Source organism: Hyperolius riggenbachi, chromosome 5, assembly GCF_040937935.1.
Source record: "Hyperolius riggenbachi isolate aHypRig1 chromosome 5, aHypRig1.pri, whole genome shotgun sequence".
NCBI lineage: Eukaryota > Metazoa > Chordata > Amphibia > Anura > Hyperoliidae > Hyperolius > Hyperolius riggenbachi.
In genome coordinates this window covers 360,992,031-361,017,588 of record NC_090650.1, presented here as the reverse complement: position 1 = coordinate 361,017,588, position 25,558 = coordinate 360,992,031, and the positions used below count along the sequence as shown (strand labels likewise).

General features: G+C 43.8%; 1 protein-coding gene across 1 annotated transcript in view; it reads left to right on the top strand.

The window, feature by feature from the left end:
• The window catches only part of TRPA1 (transient receptor potential cation channel subfamily A member 1), a 209,880-nt gene that overhangs the window by 42,365 nt on the left and 141,957 nt on the right, over window positions 1-25,558 (top strand). The window contains exon 3 of the mRNA XM_068234825.1: window positions 5,727-5,902. Within this exon, the coding sequence (XP_068090926.1) occupies window positions 5,777-5,902 (126 nt within the window). The 5' untranslated portion in view covers window positions 5,727-5,776. The remainder of the gene's footprint in view (window positions 1-5,726; window positions 5,903-25,558) is intronic.

Genomic DNA, 25,558 nt, shown 5'->3' with positions numbered 1-25,558 from the left:
TGGTCCCAAACGATTATTTACGATCGGTCATACAAAGAATGGTTCGGAATCGATTGTTCAGCAAATTGTATCATTAGTGGCCACCTTAAAGGAAACCAGGGATGAGTCTAACTAAACGTTTTATACATACCTGGGGCTTCCTCCAGCCCCATCCGCATGGATCTCTCCCACGCTGTTGTCCTCAGCCTTCTCTATCGCTAGTGCTGGGTCCTGTAACATCCTCCAGTTGTGGACAGTCTGCACAAGAGAAGTGTGCCCTCTATGTATCTCTCCGGTGGCTGCCGGAGAAATACGTAGAGGGCGCACTTCTCTTGCGCAGATTGGCTGCAACTGGCTGAAGTTACGGGATCCGGTACGAAGAGAGAGAAGACTGAGGACGGCGGCGTGGGAGCGATCCGTGGGCATGTGGCTGGAGGAAGCCCCAGGTATGTATAAAACTTTTAGTTAAACTCGTCTCTGGTACACTTTAAGAAAGCAGAAGCAAGTTTAATTCCCATCAGAAATTAACTTTTGGGTGTTGTGTACTTTTGCTTTCATTTTTCTTTTGCTCAGCATGTGGAGACTCGATCATACTGCATTGCTTAGATGTGTTTTAAATGGATGCTAATCAAAGGAGGACTCAACAACACCTAAAATCTGAAAAACAAGTAAATAAAGAGGAAGGGTGGTAGACTTACCTCCTCCAAAGGAAGACCGTGATAAGCCAATCAACATTATTAGGCACACAATGATATGTTTCTTGGGAAAAGCTCACCTTTTAAGGTCAAAATATAAATTTTCTTCCTTCCATACTGAATCACTATTAGCTCTTATATATACTGACCTGTGGTGGTACATTGGGTTTACCTTTTTATTTGAAGTGTGACTGCCTCTTAGGACACTAATTGCAGACCTATTTGTGGATGGGTTCACCTGTTTTATGAATATTCATCTCAACACTCTCACTTATTGTTTAACAATTACTATACTCAATTGGCTCTCAATCTTGATTCCTTTAAAGAGGAACGTTAAAGAGAACCTGAACTGAAAATTAAAAGTCAAAATAAACATAAACATGTCCTACTTACCTAGTAAGTATTCTACTACTCAATCTCCTTCTCCTCTCCTGCTTCCTGTTTGTCCACTGTGATCAATGGAATTCTCTGTCCTCCATTTTGAAAATGAAATGGCCATTACCCCATAACAGCTTCCTGGTCAGCACACTGTTAAACTGTAATATTGCCCCACTTGAGCTATAGGGAAACATGGACATTACCTTGCACATTCAGTTGTAACTGAAAGCTGCTGATATATAACTGACAGCAACTGGTATATTTCAGTTCTGACAAGATTTTGTCGGACGGGATCACTGTAAGAAGAAAATGGTGAGCTTCTGAGAGGAACTGATAGTGAGGTTAGTATGTAATATTCATTTGCAGGTACATCATGTGTTTATTTTAAATAATTTTACTCAGTTCAGGTTCCCTTTGACCAAGGATTGAACATTACTCCGGTCAGTAGCTGATATCCGCTTTCCCGTGATAAATCTTTACCTTTTCTCAAATAGATCATCAAGGTGGTCTGTATGGCTGATATTGTGGTGAAACCCCTCCCACACTGTGATGTCATGACCATGGTTCTGACAGTTTGCTGCCTGTGAACCTTTGTTACATTGTGGAAAATAACAGCTTTTTCCAACTACCAAGCAAGCAAAATCTCCCTGTGCACAGTACCGTACATTCTGTACTGACCCCCTGGCAGAAATAAAGATGTCACCAGTTATACATTTTAGAATGTAAATCAGGGAGAGGAAAGATTGTGTGTGTAAAGCTGGCTTGTAAACACGCTAGACGGTTCTTGGGCAAGGTGGACAGTCGGAGCTACCTCTGCCAAGAATCTAGTGTGTGCACTACAGGCTCTGAACCCCACTTGATGTATTGGCAGTAGATCCGCTTAAAGGATTGCTTTGGCCAAATCCAGGCAAAAGGCATTGTTCTACTACTCATCCCACCAACTCCATCATAGGCCCTGTCATTGGCCCTCCTTTCCCTGCATGGCTAAAGAACACATTGCTAGCCTGCAGGTTAACAACACATCTGTGTAGCCTCAGCCCTGAACTGTCACCGGAGGAATCAAGTCCCAATCTCTGCTGGGCGACAGTCCTTATACATGTGTATGAGGCTTAAGCGAGAGAAAGTGTGTGTATATGTCTGCATGTTAGAGTGAGAGAGTGTATATGTATTTGATCCTACATTTTATTTAGCATTATTAACAGGGTGTAGCATTCATTTTAGCAGCTGGGCGGGTACTTAAAAATGCTTAAAATTTCATACTACATTGCCCGAAGGTAAACAAGTATTACACTATTGATGATATCTTTATCTTATTAATTATGTATTTGGTACATCTGGCATAAAGCATACAGTATGTGATGGGGGAGTGTGTGTGGGCAGATATTCAGTGGACAGAAAGCCTAAGGGCCTGTTTCCACTACACGCAGATTGGATGCAGAATGGATGCAGAAAAACTGACTCCAATGAAAGCCGATGGGAAAATCTGCATCAGAAAAATCGCGTTTAGTAGAAACAGGCCCATAGGAGTTCATTGGAGTCAGTTTTTCTGCATCCATTCTGCATCCAATCTGCGTGTAGTGGAAACAGGCCCTAAATCCTTCTAGTCTTTTCATGAATCCAGTGTTACTTAGTTCTGTAGTCATCTCAAGTTTTTGAATTGAGAATATAACTAAAGAGGGAATAGCAGTTTATAAAATGTGACTACTCCGCACATATATAAACAAAGAAGAAAACATCTTTAATTAATGATAATAATAGTGGGGTAGTGGCAAAGACACTGCAAGGTGTGTGTGAGACCTGTGATGTTGGTGCTATAAACTGTTGGGTGAATGGCGCCACCTATTGATAGCATATTTATGAAGGTAATCCAGTCAGCAGTCCAATAATGAGAAGAAGAAATAATACTTTTACCATTCCTGTGGAACTGAGAGCTTGCCAGAACACATACATACACACACACACACACACACACACACATACACACACACACACACACACACACACACACACACACACACACACACACACACACACACACCACACACACACACCACACACACACACCACACACACACACACACACACACACACACACACACACACACACACACACACACACACACACACACACACTTGCCAGGACATACCACCCCTTTATGAAAGATTTGTTGAGTAGCCCTTACTGTAAATAACATTATCTCAAGTACCCCTTAACCGTTAGCTGCATCAGTGCCACTATACCTACTCCCTGTGGTTGCTCTCTTAACACTATAGGGGCATAGATATTCATCTTCTGTTGTCTATGGGCGGCACACACGAACGTGCGTGCCTGCTACCCCCCTCCGTGGCGGTGTACTCGTACACCGATCAGTGAATGGGATCACAGTTCCCATTCATTGATCCGTACTGGTATCAATGATTGCCGGCCTCAATGAGATGCCTACGGTCATTGTAATAATGAAAGTAACACAGCCACACATTACTTCCTGTTAGTGTACTAACAATACACTTAGGAAGATAATGCGTGATGTGAGGACATCTTGTGGCCAAATAGAAAAATTACATCTACATACATTTTTTTAAATAAATGATTTACACGTACCATTAAAATTAAACCCTCTCCCATAGTTACCAAAATAAAACATTTGCATTTATAAAAAAAAAATAACATTTTTTTTCTAAATACATAAATAGTTACCTTAGGAAATAAACTTTTTTAATAAGTATGTCATGAGAGTATATTACTGTTAGTGTTGCAAATAGGGGCTTGTAATTAGTGACAGGCGCAAAACTGAAAAAATACACCTTTATTGCCTAACAAAATATTGTTGCTTTACATTGTACTAGAGAAATAATTTAAACATATAACCGGGACAAATGGGCAAATAAAATACGTAGGTTTTAATTACAGTAGTTTGCATTATTTTAAAACTATGATGGATGAAAACTGAGAACTAATGATTTTTTTCCCCATTTTTTTCCTATTATTCCCATTAAAATTCATTTAGCATAAAATAATTCTTAGCAAAACATACCCCCCAAAAAAGTCTCATTGGTGGCAAAAAAAAAATAAATAAAAAATAAACAAGATAAAGTGCATTCTTTTTGTGATAAGTAGCGATAGAGTTATAGGCGAATGAATAGAAGGAGGAGCGCTGAAAGGTGAAAAATGCTCTGGTCCACAGGGGCAAAAAACCCTCAGTGGTGAAGTGGTTAATACATATATCATTGTTAGGAGTACTTAATATGTGTGAATATTTTTAATTGCTTTTCAGACATTTCTTTAGATTAGATTCACACTGGAGCATTGCATTGCACATCCTGTAAATAAAAGATTGCAATGTGAAAGAGGGGAAAAGCCGTATTGTGCGTTGCACGTGCAATGTGAGCCATGTAGTGAAGCAATGTTCATGCACAATTTTGCTTTTAAATGTCCTTTTTTTCTGCTGTTGCACTCTAGGCAATATTAAATAAAATAAATCCCTGAAGCTAGGTTCCCAGTGGGCATTGCGTTCCCTGTAAAAGCAGAAATGTAACAGATCGGGAGAGCTGTGTCACATGTTATCCACGCGCTGTGTTGCATACAGTTTAACATACAGGCCTCAATTCATGGAGCTTTATCAAACACTTTATCAAACGTTTGATAATTTACCTCATGGGTAAAATCTAAGTTTGAATTCACTAAGGTGTTATAGATTTATCAAATGTTTTATCGATGAAATGATCAAAAAATCTATAACACCTTAGGGAATTCAAAATTAGATTTTACCCATGAGGTAAATTATCAAACGTTTGATAAAGTGTTTGATAAAGCTCTGTGAATTGAGGCCAATGTGATAATTTTAACGTGTGCATTTTGCGGTAATGCACTACATACAGCACATTACTACATACAGCACATTACTACATACAGCACATTACAATACAGCACACCGTTATACCACAATGCACCTGCCAGTCTGTGGTCATTGCATTAGTGGAGCATTGCAGTGCGGAAAACCACATTACTAGGCGGCCGTTACGCCGCACCACAATGCACCACTGTGAACATAGCCTATAGGAAGGAAGGAGAACCTTCTCGATAAAGTTTCAGAACATATTCAAGCATGGGAACTCAATGAAGCCACATTTGGAACATTACAATAAAAAAATCTTTGAAAACTGATTTTGAAATACAGCTCTGAAATTAAATTGATTTAATTATTAGTAGAATGGAATCCAGAAGCATTATGTATGTTCCCGCTGGCTGCTCTATAGCACTGTGAAGTGATTAGCTGCAGCACTCCTGCTCTCCTGTCAGCAGCACACAGCTTGTCTGTACTCGCTCCTGAGCTGGCTGATGCTTCTGTTCCTCAGTCCTGCCTTCCTTTCTCTCTCCCTGCCTTCTAGGTGGAGATAATGCAGAGGGTGTTCCTCTAAAGCCACAGCCCATAATGACTATATTAGCATCTATACAGTAGCCAATACTGTACGTTTTCCACCAAACAGAAACCACATGGTTTGATTGAAAAGATTGCAACATTCCCTCTTTCCTGCTGGCTGCCTGCTCAAGTCTCAGAAGTAGAAGGTCATATAAATAAACTGTTTGGTGTTAGTCCCATTGAGAATGCATGCTAGGACTGCTGGCACATGTCAGAACACTGACTCTCTGTGATCTTGCTTGTTCTCCTGCAGAAAGAAGAAATCACAAGTCTCCAGCCTGAACTTCTGTGCACGGGGTTAACATGAGGAAGTCTTTCAGACAATTATTCCAGACTGTAGGGGAGAGGGAGCAGAGCTTCTATGATGGGGTCATCCTGCGCTCTGAGAGCGTCTCCTCTCTACTGGAAGATCAAGAGATGATATTCAAGGTACGTGAATGGAAGGTGACACGTGTGTGTGTTTACACTGCGCTGACATTGGGAAGTAACTGCCAGGCTGTAGTACAGATTTGCAGAAGAGGAATACTGTTTCAGAATACAGCTTGAAGTAGCAAACTGAAAGGACACCTAAAGTGAGAGGGATATGGAGGTTGACATATTTATTTAATTTCAATCAATACCGGTTGCCTGGCTGTCCTGCTGATTCTCTGCCTCTTACATTTTTTAGCCATAGACTCTGGACAAGCATGTGGATTACATGATTCTGACAAGATCTGACAAGATTAGCTGCATGCGTGTTTCAGGTGGGTGATTGAGACATTATTGCAGCGAAAAAGATCAGCAGGACTGCCAGGGAACTGGTATTGCTTAATAAGAAAATAAATATGGCAGTGACATATACAGCGGGATGCGAACGTTTGGGCAACCTTGTTAATTGTCACGATTTTCGTGTATAAGTCGATAGTTGTTAGGATAAAAAATGTCAGTTAAATATATGATATAGGAGACACACACAGTGATATTTGAGAAGTGAAATGAAGTTTATTGGATTTACAGAAAGTGTGCAATAATTGTTTAAACAAAATTAAGCAGGTGCATAAATTTGGGCAACACAAAAGTAAATTAAATCAGTATTTAGTAGATCCTTCTTTTACAGAAATTGCAGCCTCTAAATGCTTCCTGTAGGTTCCAATGAGAGTCTGGATTCTGGTTGAAGGTATTTTGGACCATTCCTCTTCACAAAACATCTCTAGTTCATTCAGGTTTGATGGCTTCCGAGCATGGACAGCTCTCTTTAACTCACACCACATATAGAAGAAATTACTTGTTGCGCATACACAGTCCGCTCTCCCACAGAGATATGACACCCTATAATAAAAACAAAAAGAGGGCGCACATAGTGCTCAGCACTGTCTAAACACTGTATGAAAACACCGCGTGCTGCACTCCAGAGGGACGTGCCTTCACCACTAGGATGACAACAGACTTCCCCCTATGTGAATCCACTCACCGACTGGCGTCTTGGTTTATTGCATATCAGATATAGATTGCAGAGTCACCATCCTCCGGTAAGGTAATCCAAGATTTCTTTATTAAAACAGGCAATGACATCCAATGTAGGAACAGAGCCTCAGCCCTGGCCGCGGACACAGGGCGATCCGTCCTCACTGGGTCCGCCTCTACCTCCTAGTCTGTCAGCGTGCTGCTTAGCTCCGCCCTACGTGTTTCGTCGCAATGACTCATTCAGGGGCACGCTTGTGTAAAGTGGTTGAACGATGCACAGTGACTCCATCTGCAGCAAGATGATGTTGTAGGTGTTTGGTGCTGGTCTGTGGGTTGAATCTAACTGTTCTCACCATTCCTTGCTGCTGTTTATCCGAGATTTTTCTTGGTCTGCCACTTTGAGCCTTAACTTGCACTGAGCCTGTGGCCTTCCATTTCCTCAATATGTTCCTAAATGTGGAAACAGACAGCTGAAATCTCTAAACCAGCTTTCTGTATCCTTCCCCTAAACCATGATGGTGAACAATCTTTGTCTTCAGGTCATTTGAGAGTTGTTTTGAGACCCCCATGTTGCTACTCCTCAGAGAAAATTAAAAGAGGAGGGAAACTTACAATTGACCCCCTTAAATACTCTCTCATAATTGGATTCACCTGTATATGTAGGTCAAGGATCACTGAGCTTACCAAGCCAATTTGAGTTCCAATAATTAGGTCTACTGGTTTTGGTATTAGTAAAATGACAACAGTGCTCAAATTTATGCTCCTGTCTAATTTTATTTAAACAATTATTGCACACTTTCTGTAAATCCAATAAACTTCTCAAATATCACTGTGTGTGTCTCCTATATGGTATATTTAACTGACATTTTTTATTGTAACAACCAACGGTTTATACAGGAAAAATCATGACGATTAATGAGGTTGCCCAAACTTTCGCATCCCACTGTACTACTCATTTTACATTACCGTTAAAGGGCTCACGAGGTGATTTAATAAAACAATCTTTAATTACCTGGGGCTCCTTCCAGTTCCTACAAGTCACGTGTGTCCCTCGCCACAGCAGCAGTCCTCTCCCCTCCCCCACTGCAACCTCTTTGCAGATCGCCAATCTCCAGATGGTGACGCGGGCACGTGCCCGCCCATGCACAGAGCGGGAGACGGGAGAGGACTGGAGCTGCGGCGAGGGACACATGTGACTTGGGGCTGCATGAAGCCCCCTGAGTAAATAAAGATCGTTTTATTAAATCACCTCACAAGTCCTTTAAAATATTTTTTTACAGGTGGCCCCTACTTACATACAGGTTCCATTCCGGTGGATTATTTGTATTATTTATTTTTGAATAACTCTGGATTTAAACAAGGTTGAGACTAACTTACCTGGGGCTTCTCCGAGTCACTTGTAGTCCTTCAAGTTCCTCGCTGTCCTTCCATTCCACAGCATCATGCCGCAGTCACCTCAAGTGCTGTCCTGGTCGTGCGCGTCACCTTGATTGCACTCCCGTAGCTGGCAGTGTTGTGCGCATGTGCAATTCATAAAAGTTGCAACTGCACATGCGCATAATGCTCCTGGCTGTGGAGGCTTGATTGAAGAGGTGCACGGCCGGGGTTGCTTATGCGCTGTAGCCAGTCATAGACTGTAGCTGGGGGCGTAGCGACACAACGGTTTGGACCGGGAGAACGAGGGACCGATAGACCACAGGGGGCTGGAAGAAGCCCCTGGGAAGTAAATATAAATTCTTTACCTCTCTTTAAGATTTCCTTTATTTAATCACTAAGGTGTTTTTCCCCTAATGGACCAGAGCAGTTTTCACTTGTCAGCGCTCCTCCCTTTCATTCGCCAATAATTTTATCATTGGAATGATCTATATCTTGTTTTTTGTCGCCACCAATTAGGCTTTCTTTGGGTGGTACGTTTTGCTAAGAATTATTTTATTCTAAATGCATTTTAACGGTGGTGTCGAGAACGTACGTGGGAGCACACACAAGCGCACGTGGAAGGCGATCTCAGTGGCAGAAAGATATCTATCTGTTTGGGAGCTGTTGTTCCTGCATAGATTTCAATCATCCCCAACGCGCACCCTCGCCGTTCCTGCCGCTGTCCGCATCGTTGCACGTGTTCACTCTGCTGTCACACTGACAGCAGAGCTTTCATGTATTTGATAGGAGCCAATTTCATTCCGCTTGAAACCAGTCCCCTGCAGTGTGAATGGAAGCAAGTGTCACAGGCTGTCAGCAAGTATGAGGGAATGAGTTCACTTATAAAACTACAGTACTAATAAAGGTTTATTGACTTGAATATTAAAGGATATCGGAGGTTACGTGACATGATGAGATAGACATGGGTATGTACAGTGCCTAGCACACCAATTACTATGCTGTGTTCCTTTTTTTTCTTTCTCTGCCTGAAAGCATTAAATATCAGTTATGTAAGTGTCTGACTCAGTCCTGACAGGAAGTGACTACAGTGTGACCCTCACTTATAAGAAATTACAACTATAAAACACTTTCCTAGCAGAAAATGGCTTCTGAAAGCAGGAAAGAGATAAAAAGGGTCAATAGTCTGGCATACTTCAATGAATGTGTCATTGAGCAAAAACAATAAAACAGTTAAAACTTAAAAAGTAGATTTAAACATAAAATAAATGGTGGAATATCTTAAAAAGTCATTTTTTAGGAGATGGAATATAGCTACAATCATTTGTTTAATTAGTTTATTTTCGCCTCAGGTGTCCTTTAAAGGGAAATTTCAGTTTTGTTGAAAACATCTAAATGCAGGGGCACAGCAATAGCCACAGCAGCCGCCTTGGCACCATGGAGCAGAGGGGACTCAGGTGGTGCTTGATGTATTCACTATTCAATTTCTTGTGTTCCTCTACCCTCTTACTTTGTCTCATTGCCCATGGACTACTGTATTAGCAATGTATATAGTATGAGAATGTAAATTGCTCAATAGGGCTGGGGCAAATTGCATAGCTCATGACTGTCTACATCTGATGGCCCCATGAAAGTTTTGCTATGGGGCCACATAATATCTAGTGACACCACTGTATATGGTATGTATTGCAAGGATTATAGCAAATATTACTTTGCTTATGTACAAAAGAGAAGAAGGAAAAGTGTGTTAGCTATTTCATTCTGTATGCTTTGCTTTTATTCAAATATTAACCTCCCTGGCGGTAAGCCCGTGCTGAGCACGGGCTATGCCGTGCAGGAGGATTTCTCAGGCCCTGCTGGGCCGATTTGCACTGCGTGTGCACCCTGATCGCCGCCGCTCTGCGCCGATTGTCCGCCGCTCGACCGCCCCCCCCCAGACCCCATGCGCTGCCTGGCCAATCAGTGCCAGGCAGCGCTGAGGGGTAGATCGGGACTCCCAATGACGTCACGACATCGATGACGTCATGCCGCCCGTCGCCATGGGGGAAGCCCTCCAGGAAATTCCGTTCTTTGAACAGGATCGAAGAGGGTGGGGGGATGCCGCTGCACGGTGGCTATCATGTAGCGAGCCCTGGGCTCGCTACGTGATTTAAAAAAAAATTAAACTAAAAAAAACTGCTCTGCTGCCCCCTGGCGGTTTTAATAGACCGCCAGGGGGGTTAAAGACAATACATTACTGAATGCCCTAGTAACCTAACCACTAATGGGGATTTGGCAACAGGTAGTTTACTGCATAAATTGCCTTTGTCCAACTGCAATAAAATATACTTGCTTGTAAAATGTTGTTTCCATATTACTTGAGACCATACAACCAGAAATAGTTCCAGCAAAGCTATATTTCTTGATGCCCCTCTCTCAGCGATATCAGGTCACGTTCCAACGTTCCGCTAAACCATTTTCCCTGCAAGAATGAACCAAAGCCCACTGATCTAAATCAGTGTAAACCTTTAACCTCCCTGGCGGTTAATTTTTTTTGCCAAATTGGCAAAAATCCTTTTTTTTTTTTATTTTTTTTTGTGTTTCATGTAAAGCTACCAAAGTGGTAGCTACATGAAACACCACTAGAGGGTGCATGTGTCCCTCTAGTGCGATTGTCGCCGGCATCAATAGCAAACAGGGGAACGCGTATATAACGCGCTCCCCTGTTTGGCTTCTCCTGTCGCCATGACGACGATCGAAATGACGTCATGGACGTCAGCCAACGTCCTGACGTCAGACACCTCCGATCCAGCCCATAGCGCTGCCCGGAAATCATTGGTCCGGGCAGCGCAGGGCTCTGGCGGGGGGGCCCTCTTGTGCCGCTGTGTACGGGCGATTGCCACAGAGCGGCGGCGATCAAGCTGTACGCGCGGCTAGCAAAGTGCTAGCTGCGTGTACAGCATTTTGAATGGAAGAAATCGCCCCACCAGGGGCTGAGATATCTTCCTGCGCGGCATAGCCTGAGCTCAGCCCGCCAGGAAGGTTAATGCATCTGACAATGTAATCTCTTCCTGCTAAACTAACAGGCACTGTTATATATAATTAGGATAGGATTAGGATGAGTGACAGAACATGAAATTCATTTGCATGTGAAATTTGTGCAAGTGGGCCATGGCAAAGGATGTTGCTGCTACTGGCCACAGTGCTCCCTGCCCCTCTACATCCTCCTGATGCTTCCTCCTTACAGCTGTGAAGGAGGAAGTATCGAGAGGAGGGAGTGCAGTGTGGAGAGCAGTGGCCAAATGCTGAAGATAAGTTTGGTAGGGATGCGGAAATTCTGATTTCCGGATTTAGTTTTGTTCAATTTTCCGTATTTCCTATTTCCAATTTTCGAAGAGTATTTTATTAGCCATTTTTTGCACCAGATAATACAAAAAATTAAAACAACAACACAATTGGAAAAAAACGGAAATCGGAAAAATCAGGTCCGGATTTACAGCTCAGGAGCCTATAGGCACAGAAGTTCTGGTGCCCTAAACCCCACCCCCTACATTTAGGCCAAACCCCAAATCACACCCCTTTTTCATGGGAGTTTAGCCTTTTTCCTCCATCTAAATAGCAGAGCAGCGGGGCCTATTGGAAGCCCAGGTGCTCTGGTCTCCTCTTCACTGCAGCCATTCAGCATGCAGCAATGGTTACGCCATTGCCTGCCTGTGGCCCAGATGATACCGTTCCCTTATAATGCCTGACTGTGGAAAATATATGGTGGTGCATGAAAGACTGGCCCAGCTGCCTGTCAGGAATGCAAGTATACAAGCAAACGTTGGCTGGACTGTCCTCATGCGCCTCTTGCTCTGTCCCTGCTGTGTGTCCTCTACAGCTTTATTGAAGCCTGTATTGCCTTCACTTACATGAGTGTTACCCATACAGCAAGAAATACAAGCAACACAGCCTTTAATAAAGCCGGAGAGGGCACACAGCAGGGATTGAGCAAGAGGTGCATGGAGGACAAGCGCCTGCCTGTAAATGTGTGCTGGAAAAAGGTAGCAGGGCCGTTCTTTTGTGTGCCACCCTATATAAAGACCACTTGCAGCTAGACATGACCCCCCCCCCCATAAAGCCTAAAACCATACCTCTCAACTTCTTGAGATGAGAAAGAGAGACACTTAAGCCACGCCCCTGCCACAACCCTGACCACGCCCCCATCACACCCATAGTCAAGCATACCATAAAGTTTTCATAAGAAAATATGTGGTTTTATAATTCAAACTACACTGGTCCTTTCTATCCTGGTTCATTTTCCTTCATATTAACATTTTAAAATTAGTAATCTATCAATTTAAAGGATGAGAATAAAGCTTAGAGCCAAATATTTTTTAGTAGAGAAATATATATATACTAGCCGACCCGCAGCGTAGCATACGCCGCATAAGGGGGTAGAGGGCAGGAAGGGGGTATTGGGCACAGTGGCGGGGAGGGGGGTTGGACCCCCCCCTCAACTGGGTCCCCCATGTGTGCTCCCCCTCCAGCTTAAGCTCAGCAGGAACCCCCCCTCCCTCACCTGGGTCCCCCATGTGCACTCCCCCTCCAGCTTAAGCTCAGCAGGAACCCCCCCTCCCTCACCTGGGTCCCCCATGTGCGCTCCCCCTCCTGCTTAAGCTCAGCAGGACCACCCTCCCTCACCTGGGTCCCCCATGTGCGCTCCCCCTCCTGCTTAAGCTCAGCAGGACCCCCCTCCCTCACCTGGGTCCCCCATGTGCACTCCCCCTCCAGCTTAAGCTCAGCAGGAACCCCCCCTCACCTGGGTCCCCCATGTGCATTCTCCCTGCAGCTTAAGCTCAGCAGGAACCCCCCCTCACCTGGGTCCCCCATGTGCATTCTCCCTGCAGCTTAAGCTCAGCAGGAACCCCCCCTGCCTCACCTGTGTCCCCCATGTGCGCTCCCCTCCTGCTTAAGCACAGTAGCAGCCGCCACTATTAGTAAGAGGCATCGGGCGGGGATGCCTCACCTCTTCCGTGTTCCAGCGTGCGATCCACTGTTGTCACTTCCTGCAATGCTCCCCACTGTATTGGTGTAATTTGCCTTTTTAAAACAGAAGGAAATCTGCAATAATTCAGCTATATGGGAACATTTTTAAATATGCAAATTATCCCTTTTCAACCTTAGCAATCCAAGCAAGCATCCAGAACCACTGGTGTATAGCAAGCTTATAGCTTTAAATTTTACACAGCTATATCAAACCCACATGTGACAGCCTGTTTCAGACTTTTGGTCCTCATCAGTACATAGCAGAGATTGATATGGCAGTATGAGATGGGGCTTGGACCAGTACAACAGAGTAACCAAGCAGCTCAGGGTGACCCAAACCACTCGGAATGTATAGGGGGATAAAAGGAACCAAAAAGACCTTCTACTAAAAAAAAATCAAAGCTTGGTGTAATTTGGCTTCTTAAAACAGAAGAAAATCTGCAATAATTCAGCTATTAGGCCTAGTGCACACCGGAGCGTTTCCGCTGCGGTTTGCGATCTGCTTGCGGGTGCGGATCCGCTAGGGTAATGTATTTCAATGGGCTGGTGCACACCAGAGCGGGAGGCGTTTTGCAGAAACGCATACTCCCGGGCTGCTGCAGATTTTGGATTGCGGATGCGTTTCTGCCTCAATGTTAAGTATAGGAAAACCGCAAACCGCTCTGAAAAACGGCACTTCAGAGCGGTTTGCCAGGCGTTTTTTGTTACAGTAGCTGTTCAGTAACAGCTTTACTGTAACAATACATGAAATCTACTATACCAAAACCGCTACACAAAACCGCAAAACGCTAGCTGAAACGCTGCAGAAAAATAAGAAAAAGCGTTTTAAAATCTGCTAGCGTTTTGCGGATCTGCTAGCAGGTTTTGGTGTGCACCAGGCCTAAGTGAACATTTGTGGTTACTCACAATGCACCGCTACTAAATATGCAAACTATTCCTTTTCACTCTTGGTAAGTCAAGCAAGCCTATGGGCCTGATTCACAAAGCGGTGCAAACTGTTTAGCACGGTTGTGCTAAACAGTTAGCACGTGAAGTGCCGTTCGCGGACTTTTGCGCGCACAACGTGCCGCGATTTGCATGATTGCGGTCTTTTGCGCGCACAATTTGCCACAAATCGCGGTACTTTACACACACAAAAGTCCGCGATTGCGGTCTTTTGCGCGATTTACAGCACTTTCCATGCACAAAAGTCCACAAATGGCACTTCACGTGCTAACTGTTTAGCACACCCATGCTTAACAGTTTGCACCATTTTGTGAATCAGACCCTATAGCTTTAAATTTTACACAGTCATATCAAACCCACATGTGACAGCCTATTTCAGACTTTTAGTCCTCATCAGTTCACAGCAGAGATTGATATGGCTGTCTGAGATAGGGCTTGGACCAGTACAACAGAGTAACCAAGCAGCTCAGGGTGACTCAAATTACTAAGAATGTATAGGGGGATAAAAGTGACCAAAAAGCCCTCCTACTAAAAAAAAGCAAAGCTTGGTGTAATTTTCCTTCTTAAAATAGAAGCAAATCTGCAATAATTCAGCTATAAGTGAACATTTGTGGTTACCCACAATGCACTGCTACTGAATATGCAAATTATCCCTCTTTGCCCTTGGTTTGATATGACACTACTTCTTCTTGCTTGGACCAGCCCCTTCTTCTTGCTTGGACCGGCCCTGGGGGCAGGGCGCTACTTCTTCTTCTTGCTTGAAGGTTGAGGCACTTACTCAATTATATATATAGATTCCCCCTCCAAGCCGCCATGGATAGTGGGGGAATGATATAATTCAGCTTCCAGCGATTGCTGGAGGTCGAATTATTGTGTTTTTTAAGCAACTTCTGCTCCGTCTTCTGACGGCGCTGACGTTACTCACTGAGCGCCGCTATAGACTGATTCCCATTACAGTCTATGGCGGCACTCGCTGCGCCCAAATCTAGCAGTGCTGAAAAGCACTGCTCCACGACCGCTTTGCAGTATTGGTTTTTTGACCCTGCATAGTTTGACATGCGAAAGCAAATGCATATTTGCATGAGCATTGCCTCATGAATAGTCAATTAGGCCAGATTTGCAAAGCCAGACTTGCTAGGGTTAAGCCTCCTTTCCACAGACTGTTGATAGGCAGTGAAATGCCTCTCAAACTCTCTCAACTGCTCACTGCTGCCTAGTAACTGCTTGTTGTTGCCTGATAACTGCTTGTTGCTGCCTGATAACTGCTTGTTGCTGCCTGATAACTGCTTGTTGCTGCCTGATAACTTCTTACCTGTGCCTGGTAACTGCTTGCTGAGCACACAGCTCAACAGTCCGTGGAAAGGAGGCATCAAACTTGGTCTTTGAGCACGCATAAATTTTCTCATGCAAAGTACTTCTTCTTGCTGGAAGGTTGAGGCCCTTATTTAATTATGAATAGCCAATTAGGCCAGATTTGCAAACCCAGACTTGCTAGGGTTAGGCCTCCTTTCCACCGACTGTTGATAGGCAGTGAAATGCCTCTCAAACTCTCTCAACTGCTCACTGCTGCCTAGTAACTGCTCACTGCTGCCTAGTAACTGCTTGTTGCTGCCTGATAACTGCTTGTTGCTGCCTGATAACTGCTTGTTGCTGCCTGATAACTTCTTACCTGTGCCTGGTAACTGCTTGCTGAGCACACAGCTCAACAGTCCGTGGAAAGGAGGCCTCAAACTTGGTCTTTGAGCACGCATAAATTTTCTCATGCAAAGTACTTCTTCTTCTTGCTGGACAGTTGAGGCACTTACTGAATTATATATATAGATTACATAGAAAGAGGGAAAAATAACCAGGAAAGAAGGACAGAGGAACAGGGCTCCCAAAGAGGGACAGTTGGGAGCAATGCTGAAATATCTAATCCCTATCAGTCATATGTCATTCTCAAGCAGCAAAGATATCAGTGGAATTGTAAACATGAACACACTGTATACATATATATATATAACTCCAAACTGAGTTCCGATATAAGCTCTTCTCCCTCCTTCCTTGTCACCCCTTGCACTGATGGTGGCACAATACACTCCAGTATACACAAGGCACCATACAGTATACACAATGCACAGTACAATATACACAGTACACTCCGATAATAGACGCCGACTAGCTACATTTAGGATAAGTCTGCCACACTTTGAGAGTCACCTCCTGTCCCTGGGCGCTGGCATCTTGCAGTCACAGTCAGCATCAGACACAGCTTGTCACTAGAGGCAGAGTGCTCCTAACGTTCCTCCCACCAGTAACCACAGCCGTACAGTGTCTGTCTCTGCTGCCACCTAGTGTGTCTCCAGGAAAATGGCCGCTGGATAAGATCTGGGCTTCAGTGCAAATGTAATTATCCAAACAGCGTCTAATATGTCTGCTAACAATGCCGCAACCCGGGATTTTGCCTGCGGCGGTCGGGAGGGAGGGGTCAAAAAAGGGACAATCCCGACGAAAACGGGACACTTGGGCCCTATGCCTAAAACCTATACTCGCCTGACTTAAGTCGACTCAGGTGGCCGATAATGACCACCTCAGCCGATAATCAGGCGTGTGTGCGGCAGCACCCGGCCCCCAATCTGCGAGCAATCCGCCGATCTACTCACCCCCAGTAATGCCGCTCCCCTGGCCGCCACGTGACATTACGCATGTGCCACTCGATGTCCCTCCGTCGCCCCCCCTCCTGCATAGAAACACAGAGCCCAGCCCAGCGATGTCGCCCAAGAGGATCAGGTCCTGATCCCTGACGAGTGACATCCATGAAAGGTGTGTACGCACCTTAACTCCAGGTATACTGCGGCCTGCTCAACAACCATTCCATACCCACCCCTTCACCACATAAAGCATGCCTTTTTAACACTAAGGGCCCATTTCCATTAGGGCTAAATCTGTTCCGAATCTGCAGCGTTTCAGAGGGAAAGCTGCCTATTCGATCAATGGACTTGCCCTCCAAATCGCATGCCAATGCGATTCTGGACAGCATGCTAAAGTTTCCTGCAGCATGCATCTGAATCCCTATAGCCATTGCAGGGCTAAGCGATTCAGTAGTGGCTTTGCAGCAGCACGAGTGCTGTGTATGACAGATACTGCGCTCGAGTAGAAACAGGCCCTAAAACACACAGTACATACGCACCCACAGTACAGACTCACAGTACAAACATATGCAAAAAGTACACACACACACTCATACACAAAGTACACACACACACACACACACAGTACACACTCATGCACAAAGTACACACACACACAGTACACACACATGCACAAAGTACACACACACACACACACACACACACACACACATGCACAAAGTACACACATGGACATGCACAAAGTACACACACATCCATAAAGTACAGACACACACAGTACTCACACACGCACAGTACACACACACACACACACACAGTACACACGCACGCACACAGTACAAACACATGCACAAAATACACACACAAACACAGTACAAACACAGTACACACACACACACAGTACACACACACACAGTACACACACACAGTACACACGCATGCACACAGTACACACACAAACACAGTACACACACACAGTACACACACACGCACAGTACACACACACACACACACAGTACACACATGCACAAAGTACACATATGCACAAAGTACACATAGAAGTCACCAGAAAACCGCTCACACCTCCCTGGGACAGTGCCGGAACCAGGACAGGCCAATCCAATGAGATAAGAGAAAAGAAAGGGTGTCCGCACGGTATCCCTTGCATCAGGTTCCTTTATTATGGACGTATCCACACCAAATCACACATCATGTAGCTGACATGTTTCGAACCAGACGGTTCTTACTCATAGCTAAAAGTTTGTGACACCAGACACTATATATACCAACCTCCTGTGGAGGGGGAGGTCCCACAATTAGAGACACTCCCCTAAGCACCACATCCGGGAAGGGATATTCACATTCCAAAGAGAAACAACCCTTAATGATATATCTCATGCGAAATGTCTGTACTCTGTCAAATTTTATTTAAAAATATGTAGAAAAAGTTCCTAAAGTAAAATAAATAAAATCAGATAGTAAGAGAGCAAGAAAAACAAGTACACCAGAGCAACTCCTCACTAAGTTATTAATGCTAAGTCCCAACGGGAATTTAAACCCTTTGGAAGTCTCGTTCCCAGTCTGAAGATCCATAAAGCCTCTCGGCTGGTAAGTCGTTTAACCAAGTCACCCCCTCTCTGGGCTGGGAGGATCCTTTCCAGACCATGAAAAGAGAACGAAGCCATATTTCCACCATGGACCTGGCGAAAGTGCTTCGCTACATTAGAAATGTTGATACTGAGCCACCCTGGGCCACAATAATGTTCACCAATTCTGGCACGTAAGGATCTAGTAGTGCACCCCACATATTGTAGGGAACACTCCGTGCACTTGATGAGATATATCACATAAGGCGTGCCACAATTGATGAATTCTTTAATAGGGAACCTACGTCCATTTGAGGTTGATATTGCCTCCCGTGTTCGCTTATGTACACTACAATAGTGGCATGTTCTCACCCCACATTTATACGAGCCGGTCAGACTGAGCTAGGTTGAGGATCTAGGACTAGAATCAAACAGGCTAGGCGAGAGGGATTGGGCCAGAGTGGGCGCTCGCTTACTAGCAAAGCGTACTCCCTGTTGTAGAATACCCCGCAAATCCTCATCCCCTTTTAACACAGGAAGATACTTTCTCAAAATGGAAACTATCCTGTTAAATTCCACACTGTAGGTGGTAACAAAAATGGGCTTTGAATCTGTAGTGTTTTTTTCTTCCGATTGTTGTCAGTAGATGATCCCTACTTTTTTGATTGGCTCTAGTTTTTCCTTTGTTGATCATCCTCCCAGGATAACCTCTATCCAAGAGTCTATTCTCCACCCTCTTAAATTCTTCTCCGAGCCACGACTCCTCCGAACAATTACGTCGCGCCCTGATAAATTCACCCACAGGGACCGCACAAATAGTATGCTTTGGATGGCAGCTCATGGCCCGGAGAGTTGTGTTGCCACTTCAGGGCTTCCGGAATGTCCTAGTGTGTACTCTCCCCTGGACAGGGTCTCCCACTAAGGTGACATCTAAGTAGTCTATTGAGCCCACCCCCCAGCTATGGGTGAACTGTAAATTCAAAGAATTACTATTAAGGTCACTCACAAAGGTGGGGATATCCTCAGGGATTCCCTGCCAAACCAATAATAGGTTGTCGATGTACCTCCCGTACCACGCAACACTCCCCAGACGGCGACCCCCACCCCCAAAGATGTGGCTCTCCTCCCACCACCCCATGTAGTGGTTGGCCAAAGATGGAGAGAACTATATATATCATTAAGCGTTGTTTCTCTTTGGAATGTGAATATCCCTTCCCGGATGTGGTGCTTAGGGTAGTGTCTCTAATTGTGGGACCTCCCCCTACACAGGAGGATGGTATATATAGTGTCTGGTGTCACAAACTTTTAGCTATGAGTAAGAACCGTTTGGTTCGAAACATGTCAGCTACATGATGTGTTATTTGGTGTGGATACATCCATAATAAAGGAACCTGATGCAAGGGATACCGTGCGGACACCCTTTCTTTTCTCACAAAGTACACACACAGAACACACACATCTCACTCCCCCTCTCCCTCCTCCACCGGACATTCAGGCAGCAAGTTAAAAGAAAAAATAAAAATAACTTCACCACAAACTTGACATGTTCATGCTCCACAGCTGTGAGTGATAGCATCACACTTCCTCTTCGGCACCAGCCTTTCAGGCAGTGGCTATCATCCACCGATGCACATGTTCCCCTTCTGTAGCAGCTACTAGCAGGTGTCCATGAATTTCCCTCTCTCCGCTCACTCTATAGCAAAGCAGTAATGTGAGGCTCACATTACTGCTTTGCTATAGAACTCCATTGCAGGGACCCCGTTCTTTGATGCAGGAGCGCTCCAGTCCAATCCTCTTCCTCCCTGGCTGGCTCCTCAGATGTAGCATGCAGGCAGCAGCAGCGCTTATTTCCACTCCCATCCCGCTGGCGGCGACTGTGATCTGCACTCCACCTGGCAGCATCCTGCTGCATTGTAAGGGTGTCCTTGCTTGATGACCTCATCAAGCGAGGGCCCTTGAAGACACAGCACAGAAGGACGCTGCCAGTAAAGTACAGATCACAGCAGGAGCCAGCGGGATGGGGAGTAAGTAAGTTCAGCTGCTGCATACTACATCTGAGGGAGGGAGGGGAGAGAGAGAGAGTGAGAGGAGCGGTCGGACCAGAGCGCTCCTGCTCAGGGACAGATTCGATGGAAGGAGTGACGCTTCCACTGGCGACAGCTGTAATCAAAGTCGCCAGGGAGACATTCATGGGGGGGCGTCTCTCAACGTTAAGTCGCCTGTGGGCATGTGCCTACTGTGCCTTATGGGAAATCCGGCCCTGGGAAAAATGGAAATTGGAAAAAGGAAAAATCAGTCTTGCGATTTGTCTAAAACTACAGTGGAAATCTGATTTTTTTTTTTTGCAGAAAAATTCTGAATTCTCTGATTGGTCCAATGCTTCCGAGTTCTGTGACTGGGCTAAAATTACCGAGTTGCTGTAAATTCGATTTCCATAGATTTCTGTTTTCCAAATTCCAATCTGAATTTTGAAGTCTGCAGAATCCGAAAGCATCCGTAGTTTGCACTGCTTGCAAGGTGGAATGGGAGGCTCTAACTACAGAGAGCACTTTATGTGCAGCAGTTAGGTGGATGGATATGCCAAGCCATGGCCAGCATATCAGGGAGAGCCATATGTAAATTACTAAATGAAGGCTGTGCCACTTGACATTAACTGCAACCCAGGTACTGCTTCCTTTGTATTCTGGGTTGTCTCTTCCTCCTGCTTCACGTCTCCTAATACCTCTTTTGAACTCCTTCTCTCTTGCTGTTGATCTTTGTCTCTGTATCATGAGCAGCAACTTTCAGGCTTTTTCTTTTGCTTCTGTGGCCTTGCTCCTTTCTTCGGACTGTTGTTCCGTAACTCTTCCTCCCCAACATCCTGCTTTTCTGACTCCTTTTTTACTTCCATGTCACTCTCCACCACTTCTTCTTCTGAACTCTGTTAATAACTCTGAGCTGTCCTTTCAGTTCTCACCCCTCCTTCAGCAGTGTAGTGGGAAATGATGGAAAAAGACACTTTATTCTTCACTTGTCAAGCTCCTTCCAGCATACTGTGCTGTTCTGTATTCTGATACTGGAGGTCTGAAAATAACACTTGCCCCAGGAATAATCATTCCTTTCCTCCCTCCTGTTGGGCTCTCAATAGCACATCTTGTAACAAGAACGCCATTGTAGAGTAAAAAAAACAATTGCACAGCCCCTTCAGTCCTTGCTGGAGTTTCCAGTTCGGTATATATAACTCTCCCACATGATCATTAGCTCCCATCAGAGTCCCTCCAATAATATCAGTATACCAGTGACTGAATAGTCCATTGTTCTTCCCTTGCCAACAACCTACATTGAAGGTCTAGAAATAGAACACACCACAGCCAGCGAAGTACCTCACAACCTTAACCCTTACAAAGCTTAACCACAAACATTTTTTTCTCTCCCAGCAATCCCATGTGGCACCTTTTTGAATAAACATTGCCATATCAGACTCAGAGCTATCTGTCTTGCAGTTTTCACCCAATTCCTCACCAATGGAACACCTAACGACATTCACTTAGGTCGGATCCTTCCCTGAAGGTGTCTATAGCAAAACTAAATTAAACATTACTCTTCTTTTGTCCATCTATGCCATGTGTTACATATCTAAATACAGTAGCAGTAAAAAGTATGTGAACCCTTCGGAATATGGATTTCTGCACAAATTGGTCATAAAATGTGTTCTGATCTTCATCTAAGTCCCAACCATAGACAATCACAGTCTGCTTAAGCTAACACCACACAAATAATTAAATGTTTCCATTTTTTCATAGAACACACCATGTAAACATTCACAGTGCAGGTGCAAAAAGTATGTGAACCCCTAGACTAATAACACCTCCAAGAGCTTAATGGAGTGAGGTGTTAGCCAGCTGTAGTACAATCAATGAGATGAGATTGCAGGTGTTGGTTACAGCTGCCCTGCCCTATAAAAAACACACACCAGTTTTGGATTTGCATTTCCCAAGAAACATTGCCTGATGTGAATGATGCCTCACACAAAAGAGCTCTTAGAAGACTTGTGATTAAGAATTGTTGACTTGCATAAAGCTGGAAAGGGTTATAAAAGTATTTCCAAAAGCCTTGCTGTTCATCAGACCATGGTAAGACAAATTTTCTATAAATGGAGAAAGTTCAGCACTGCTGCTACTCTGCCTAGGAGTGGCTATCCTGTAAAGATGACTGCAAGAGCACAACACAAAATGTTTAATGAGGTGAAGAAGAATGCTAGAGTGTTAGCTAAATACTTACAGAAGTCTCTGGCATATGCTAACATCCCTGTTAGTGAATCTATGATACATAAAACACTAAACAAAAATGGAGTTCATGGGAGGATACCACAGAGGAAGCCACTGCTGTCCAAAAAAAAAAACAACAACAAAAAAAAACATAACATTAAAGTTTGCAAAAGAGCACCCGGATGTTCCACAGCAGGACTGGCAATATATTCTGTGGACAGATGAAACCAAAGTTGAGTTATTTGGAAGATACACACAACATCATGTGTAGAGAGAATGAGGCACAGCACACCAACATCAAGACCTTATCCCAACTGTAAAGTATGGTGGTGGGGGCATCATGGTTTGGGGCTGCTTTGCTGTGTCAGGGCCTGGACGGATTTCTATCATTGAAGAAAAAACAAATTCCCAAGTTTATCAAGACATTTTGCAGGAGAACTTAAGGCCATCTGTCCACTAGCTGAAGCTCAGCAGAAGATGGATGTTGCAACAGGACAACAACCCAAAGCATAGAAGTATATCAACAACAGAATGACTTAAACAGAAGAAAATACGCCTTCTGGAGTGTCCCAGCCAGAGTCCTGACCTCATCCCGATTGAGATGCTGTGGAGAGACCTCAAGAATGCGATTTACACCAGATATCCCAAGAATATCGCTGAACTGAATCAGTTCTGTAAAGAGGAATGGTCAAGAATTACTTTTGACCGTTGTGCACGTTTGATCTGCAACTACAGGAAACGTTTGGTTAAAATTATTGCTGCTTGTTTTTTTTTCAGTACAGAGAGAAATTGTTGAAGGTAACATGACAACTGATGTGGAATTTATTTTCTGCCTCTTCAGCACTCTGGACAGAAACTTTTATTATACTAAAGATCACAGGAGGGTCAAACATTCAGTCAGCGCTATGTACATTCCAGAGCCCTATATACCCACAACATGATTTAATCTGTTAAAATGACAGATAAACAATCATTCCAACCGACATCGTGTAACAATCTTTTAAAGCAGTAGGATCAGCCATACTATTCCAAGGAAAAAAAACACATATATAAGTAGATAAATACTTGATCTACTTGCATAACACATGTATTATACTGTCCACATTTTGATTTCAGTGAATGTTATATAGTAAATGACGAGAATTCTGTTCCTGGTGGGGGCCATGTCTTTTGCCCACAGTTAAGGCTAACTCGTGATGTAATTTCTGCCCTTTACTTTTTTCTTGTCTCCTCCAATCGCTGAGTCGCCTCAGCCTTGCTTGTAAACACAAGTGAGTAGGGGATTAGGTTTCAGATAAGCAGCTGGCAGGGAAATAAAGGGAAGAGGAGGAATATATTATAGATAAAAAGAACCCCGTGCATGCAATTCTTTGGCACCGACTACCAAAGAGCCAGTGCTCCTAAGGTATATGATAGCTCCAAATCATAACAGTAGAAAACGTTTTGAAAGTTTTGTATGCAGGATTAGCATTTTTATCACTTAACTCAGACCAGTTGCTGTTGAAATTTGATTTTTATGGTGACGGTACCGCTTTAAAGAAAAAGTGGTAAACATTTGTTACAGAAGGCCAGTGTACAATTATTCTCGTGCATTTTGAAATATTTATTCGAATCAATTAACCACTTTGTCCTCCTTGACGTATAAAAACATCAAGGAGGACAGGCGCGCTCCCGCGCGCTCCCGCGGCCGATCGCGCGCGTGCACGCGCACTCCCGGCCGCGGAGTCGGTAGCCACGGAATCAATGTATCGGACTATGGAGCCCGATCATTGATTCCTCTCCCCCGCTGAAAAAGCGACAGCTTCTCTCAGAAGCTTCGCTCTTTCTGAAGCGGTGTCCCTCTAAGCGTACATTGTACGCTTAGAGTGACGTCATGTAAAAAAAATCGAGATTGCCATCTTGTGGCCAAAAAGTAAATCTACAAGGAAATGCCCCAAAACATTACAATTCACCAAAATTTCCCCAAATAAAACACTTTTATATCCCACCCTCCCAAAAATGCCCACATAAAATGTTTAATAAAAAAAAACAAAAAAACATTACTATAAAAAAAAAAACACATAAATATTTACCTAAGGGTCTAAACTTTTTAAATATCTATGTAAAGATGAAATATTTCTCTCTATTTTTTTTTTTATAAGCTTGTAAATAGTGATGTATGCAAAACGGAAAAAATGCTCTTTTATTTCCAAATAAAATATTGTCGTGATACATTGTGATAGGGACATAATTTAAATGGTGAAATAACCGTGACAAATGGGCAATAACAATACGTGGGTTTTAATTATGGAGGCATGTATTATTTTAAAACTATAATTGCCGAAAACTGACAAATAATGAATTGTTTTCATTTTTTTTCTTATTCTTCCTGTTAAAATGCATTTACAGTAAAGTGGCTCTTAGCAAAATGTACCCCCCAAAGAAAGCCTAATTGGTGGTGGAAAAAACAAGATATAGATCAGTTCATTGTGATAAGTAGTGATAAAGTTATAGGCTAATGAATGGGAGGTGAACATTGCTCGGATGCATAAGCTGAAAACGACTGAGATGTTAAGTGGTTAATGTACAGATCTTTAAATGATCTTTCCGCCATAGTCTATGGAACTTCCTCCTGCATCCTTCCTCATTTAATGATCCTATTGTTAGTAATCTTCTTACAGTCTATTGCTTGTCCACAAGCCCATCACTTGTCTACAACCCCCAAAGGAACTTCATTCATCTGCAGTTTCTGTCTTGCAGTAGGCACTTAGCTTAAGTTGTCAGTAATATAAAGGAATTTCTTCTGGAGACTTATCTCTTATACAAACAAAGGTATGTATGGAATCTGCTTTTGTGAGAGGAAAATAGACAGTT